This window comes from Psammomys obesus, unplaced genomic scaffold (assembly GCF_907164565.1).
Source record: "Psammomys obesus unplaced genomic scaffold, mPsaObe1.curated_primary_1811, whole genome shotgun sequence".
Taxonomy (NCBI): Eukaryota; Metazoa; Chordata; class Mammalia; order Rodentia; family Muridae; genus Psammomys; species Psammomys obesus.
Genome location: NW_026593813.1, coordinates 1635 through 7757, shown reverse-complemented (window position 1 = coordinate 7757; position 6123 = coordinate 1635). Strand labels below are relative to the sequence as shown.

General features: G+C 53.7%; 1 protein-coding gene across 1 annotated transcript; it reads left to right on the top strand.

Annotated features, from left to right (window-relative positions):
- The first annotated feature begins 640 nt into the window (after nucleotides 1–640).
- Nucleotides 641–5905, top strand: LOC129684229 (uncharacterized). The gene is given in 1 exon segment (XM_055617305.1): nucleotides 641–5905. A coding segment is annotated over 1 exon segment (5265 nt).
- The last annotated feature ends 218 nt before the right edge of the window (nucleotides 5906–6123 follow it).

The following is a 6123-nucleotide window of genomic DNA, read 5'->3' as shown; positions in this document are numbered from 1 at the left end:
CCGTTACCCCAACCGAGGGGCGCGCAGGTCTTCTGAAAGGCTTTGTCACCCCGGGTACCCGTGTATCGAAATAAACCTCTTGCGGCTTGCATCCGAAGGCTGGTCTCGCTGATTCTTGGGAAGCGGGGTCTCCCCGTCTAGAGAGGCTCTCCCCAGAGTCTTTCATTTGGAGGTCCCACCGAGATCTGAGACCCCCGCCCAAGGACCACCGACCCATCGGGAGGTAAGCTGGCCAGCAGAGTGTCTTTTGTTGTCTTCATTCCGTCACGTGTTTGCCTGTTCTATCTCTCAAAATTTGTACGATTCAGCTGAGTCGCTCCGTATTAGGCGGAAAGAGAAGAGGCTGACGAGCCTAAACTTCTCTCCCGCAACTCTGGAAGACATTCCACGAGTGTCTGGGGCCCGATTTTTCGGAGCCCGCCTGTCTGAGAACACGTCCCAATCTGGACTTTTCGGGGCGAAGCCCTTGTCCGAGGGATACGTGGTTCTCCTGGGGTACGAGGGATCCGGACCCTCTTCGCAGTCCCCATCTGAAGTTTTGCTTTCGGTTTGGCGCCAGAGTCGTGCCGCGCGCTGCGTTTGTGTTACTGTCTGTCTATTGTTCGTTGGATTCATGTTTGGTGTTAGTCTTTTTGAAACCATGGGACAGTCTCTAACTACCCCCTTAAGCCTCACTCTACAGCACTGGAAGGATACCCGAGACATCGCTCATAACCACTCTGTAGAGATCCGGAAGAGAAAGTGGGACACCTTCTGCTCCTCAGAATGGCCGACATTTAATGTCGGCTGGCCAGGAGATGGCACCTTTAACCTAGACATTATTTTGCAGGTTAAGGCGAAAGTCATGGATTCAGGGCCACACGGCCACCCGGACCAGATACCCTACATTGTTACTTGGGAAGCCCTGGCCCGGGAACCACCCTCATGGGTCAAGCCGTTTGTCACTCCCAGCCCCCCTGCTGTTCCCCCTGCAGTTCCCTCTGCCCCTGCCCTACCTCCTCCGTTGGTCCCCACACCCTCTAAGTCTGCCCTCTATCCAGCTGTAACAAAGCAGGCCCAAGGACGTAATCCGGGGGGCAAAAAGACGCCGATGCCCCCGGTACTGCCAGCAGACGACGGCTCCTTGTTGGATCTGCTGACTGAAGAACCTCCCCCCTATAGGGACCCAGACCCCGACCAAGAGCCGGGAGAAGCCGCAGCGGCTGGACCTCAGGAGGAACCAGCTCCTTCCCTGGTAGCAGGGCGATTGAGAGGGCGCCGAGAGGCCCCTCCGGATTCCACATCTCAGGCTCTCCCATTACGAGCGGGGCCTAACGGCCAGCTCCAATACTGGCCTTTTTCCGCTTCGGATCTATATAACTGGAAAAATAATAACCCCCCTTTCTCTAGGGACCCTTCTAGACTCACCGCTTTAATCGAGTCCATTTTAGTAACCCACCAGCCCACCTGGGACGATTGTCAGCAGCTGTTACAGGCCCTCCTGACCACCAAGGAAAAGCAACGAGTCCTTTTGGAAGCCCGTAAGAACGTCCCGGGGGCTAACGGGCAGCCTACTCAGTTGCCAAACGAGATCAACGATGCCTTCCCCTTGGAGCGACCTGAATGGGACTTCGCCACGGAGGACGGTAGGAATCACTTACGTCTCTATCGCCAGTTGCTGATAGCGGGTCTCCATGGGGCAGCAAAGCGCCCCACTAATTTGGCCCAGGTTAAGTTAGTGACCCAAGGGTCAGAGGAGTCTCCCTCCGCCTTCCTCGAACGACTAAAGGAAGCCTATCGTGTGTACACCCCCTATGATCCAGAGGACCCTAACCAGGCTACCAATATGGCCATGTCCTTCATCTGGCAGTCTGCCCCGGATATCAGAAAAAAATTAGAGAGGCTCGAAAACTTAAGGGAAAGTACAATCCAGGATTTGCTAAAGGAGGCGGAGCGGATTTTCAACAAGAGAGAGACTCAAGAAGAGAGAGACGAAAGGTTAAAAAGAGAAGCAGAGGAGAGAGAAAACGTTAGAGACCGCAAGAGAAATAGGGAATTTAGCAAATTGCTGGCCACTGTAGTGACAGGGCAGAGATAGAATAGACAGGACCTGGGAGACTGCAAGGGTCCTCGGATAGACAGAGATCAGTGCGCCTACTGCAAGGGAAAAGGGCACTGGGTTCGAGACTGCCCAAAGAGACCAAAAGGGCCACGGAAGCCTAAGCCCCAGGCCACCCTGCTAAACCTGGAGGATTAGGGGAGTCGGGGTCAGGAGCCTCCCCCTGAACCCAGGATAACCCTTAATGTGGGGGGGGGGCAACCCGTCACCTTCCTGGTGGACACCGGAGCCCAACATTCGGTGCTCACTACCACACCGGGACCCCTGACTGACAAATCGGCGTGGGTTCAAAGAGCCATCGGAGGGAAAAGATACCGTTGGACAACTGAAAGAAGAGTACAACTCGCCACCGGTAAGGTGACTCACTCTTTTTTACACGTTCCTGATTGCCCTTATCCTCTGTTGGGGAGAGATCTATTAATGAAACTTAGGGCACAAATCCACTTTGAAGGGACTAAGGCCCACATTACTGGGCCTCAGGGACAGCCTTTACATGTGTTAACCATAGATCTGGAGGACGAATACCGGCTTCACGAATCTGAAAGGCCTCGGCCGCAAGAAATAACTGTTTGGTTAGAAAAATTCCCTTTAACCTGGGCAGAAACAGGGGGAGTGGGTCTCGCAACCCACCAACCGCCCCTGGTAATCACTCTAAAGGCATCGGCAACTCCTGTTTCCATTAAGCAATACCCGATGTCGCATGAAGCTTACCAAGGAATTAGGCCCCACATTCGGAGGCTTTTAAATCAGGGCATCCTGGTGCCTTGCCAATCCCCCTGGAATACGCCTCTCCTTCCGGTCAAAAAGCCAGGGACAGGAGACTACCGCCCAGTGCAGGACTTGAGAGAAGTCAATAAAAGGGTGGAGGATATACATCCTACAGTTCCTAACCCGTACAATTTGTTGACTGGGCTTCCTCCGACGTACACCTGGTATACGGTATTAGACCTTAAGGATGCATTCTTTTGCTTGAGGCTCCACCCTCAGAGTCAACCTATCTTTGCCTTCGAGTGGAAGGACCCAGAATTGGGAGTATCGGGTCAGCTCACTTGGACTAGACTCCCACAGGGGTTCAAAAACAGCCCCACCCTATTTGACGAGGCGTTGCACCGGGACCTGGCCGATTTTAGAGTTCACTACCCTGCTTTAATCTTGCTCCAATATGTTGATGACCTCCTCCTGGCTGCGGAAACTGAGGAAAAATGTCAGGAGGGAACAGAGGCCCTCTTGAGGACTTTAGGAACTCTAGGATACCGGGCCTCAGCCAAAAAGGCCCAATTATGCCAGAGGCGGGTTACATACCTGGGTTACCAAATCAGAGATGGACAAAGATGGTTGACAGAGGCGCGGAAACAGACAATCCTAAAAATTCCGGTGCCCAAAAGCCCGAAACAACTAAGAGAGTTCCTGGGTACGGCGGGGTTCTGTCGCCTCTGGATTCCAGGGTTCGCAGAAATGGCTGCGCCACTTTACCCACTCACCAAGCAAGGGACTCTCTTTACGTGGGGAGATGAGCAGCAGAGAGCCTATGCTGCCATAAAAGAGGCCCTGCTAACCTCCCCCGCGTTGGGGCTTCCGGACTTAAACAAGCCCTTTGAGCTGTTTGTAGACGAAAAACAGGGATATGCTAAAGGAGTCCTGGCTCAAAAACTGGGACCATGGAGGCGTCCGATAGCCTACCTGTCCAAGAAACTTGACCCGGTAGCCTCGGGATGGCCACCCTGTCTGAGGATGGTGGCAGCAATTGCCCTCTTGATTAAAGACTCTGGCAAGCTGACTATGGGACAGCCAATAACAATTTTGGCTCCTCATGCAGTGGAAGCCCTGGTCAAACAACCTCCGGGCCGATGGCTTTCCAATGCCCGCATGACCCACTACCAGGCCCTACTACTGGACACTGATCGAGTATACTTTGGCCCTATAGTAGCTCTCAACCCGGCATCACTGCTTCCCCTACCGGAGGGTCCAGAAACTCATGACTGCCTCCAGATACTTGCAGAAGTACATGGTACCCGACCCGACCTGACCGACCAGCCCCTCCCCGACGCCGACTTCACCTGGTACACAGACGGGAGCAGCTTTCTGGACAACGGAGAGCGGAAAGCGGGGGCCGCAGTCACCACCGAGACTGAGGTAATTTGGGCTGAGGCCCTACCACCTGGCACTTCGGCACAGCGGGCTGAGCTCGTCGCCCTAACTCAGGCCCTCCGGATGGCAGAAGGTAAGAAGCTCAATGTTTATACCGATAGCCGCTATGCCTTTGCCACTGCCCACATCCATGGGGAAATATATCGGAGAAGAGGGTTGCTTACCTCGGAAGGAAAACAGATCAAAAATAAAGCTGAAATATTGGCCCTGCTTAAAGCTTTGTTTTTACCCTCAAAACTGAGTATCATCCATTGTCCCGGCCACCAAAAGGGAGACAGCCGAGAAGCCAGGGGCAACCGCTTGGCGGACGCAACTGCCCGAGAAGCGGCGAGACAAGAAAGCTCAGATACCTCCCAGCTCCTGGCTATAGAGCCGGCCGAGGCAGAGGTCCCCTCCATTCAGGAACCCCCCTTCCACTATAGTGAGGAAGATCGGGACCTCCTAAAAGAAATGGGGGCCACTTACAATCCCATGCTAAGACTCTGGACTTTCAAAGAAAAACCTGTGTGGCCCCTGCAACAGACTCGTAACCTGATTGAATACCTCCACAGACTGACTCACCTTAGCTCCAGAAAAATGAAAACCCTCCTAGAAAGGGAGGAAAGCTCCCACTATTTGCTGGGGAGGGATAAAATTCTACAGCAAGTGGCTAAAGAGTGCACAGCATGCGCCCAAGTGAATGCAGGACGCCATAGGATAGGCCCAGGGACCAGGATCCGGGGACATCGCCCCGGCACCCACTGGGAGATTGACTTCACAGAGGTAAAACCTGGACTCTATGGATATCGGTTCTTGCTGGTATTTGTGGACACCTTCTCGGGATGGGTAGAAGCCTACCCCACCAAACATGAAACTGCCAAAGTAGTCGCCAAAAAGCTTCTGGAAGAAATCTTCCCCAGGTATGGCATGCCCCAGGTGTTGGGCTCTGACAATGGCCCTGCCTTCGTCTCCCAGGTAAGTCAGTTAGTGGCCAAACTATTGGGGATCAATTGGAAATTACATTGTGCATACCGTCCCCAGAGCTCAGGGCAGGTAGAACGAATGAATAGAACTATCAAGGAGACCTTATCTAAATTAACACTGGCAACTGGCTCTAGAGACTGGGTGGTCCTCCTCCCACTGGCCCTATATCGGGCCCGGAACACCCCAGGCCCCCATGGACTCACTCCTTTCGAGATCCTGTATGGAGCCCCACCACCGGTCGTTAACTTCTTTGATCCCTGTGTAGCTTCATTTGCTGATAGCCCCTCTCTAAAAGCCCATTTGCAGGCACTGCAGATTGTCCAGAAAGAAGTCTGGGAGCCCATCGCCGCTGCATACCAGGAACAACTGAACCGACCGGTGGTGCCGCATCCGTTCCAGATCGGAGACACAGTTTGGGTCCGTCGACATCAAACCAGAAACTTGGAACCCCGCTGGAAAGGACCCTATACTGTGTTGTTAACAACCCCGACGGCGCTCAAGGTCGACGGTATCACAGCGTGGGTGCACGCCTCCCATGTCAAGGCGGCCCATCACGACGCAGAACAAGATCAGACTCCAGCCTCCTCATGGAAACTCCGTCGCACCCAAAATCCACTAAAGATAAGACTCACCCGGGTTTGATATTCTTTCTCTTCCTGTTCACTCTGTCACACTCCAGTCCCCACATCCCTGTAAATTCGACTTGGGTCCTGCTGGATTTGGTGTCCTTCTTAACAAAACTTCCAAAATAGCCCCCCCCCCCCCGTACACTTGGTTCCCTGAACTAAGTTTTGATCTAGCTCAGGCCATGCCACCCGGGTCCTACGCCAGGCGCATCGTAGACGACCAAAAAACACATTTCTACATGTGCCCTTCCCCGGGTAGTAGCCCCTGGCGACTGCAGAATTGTGGAA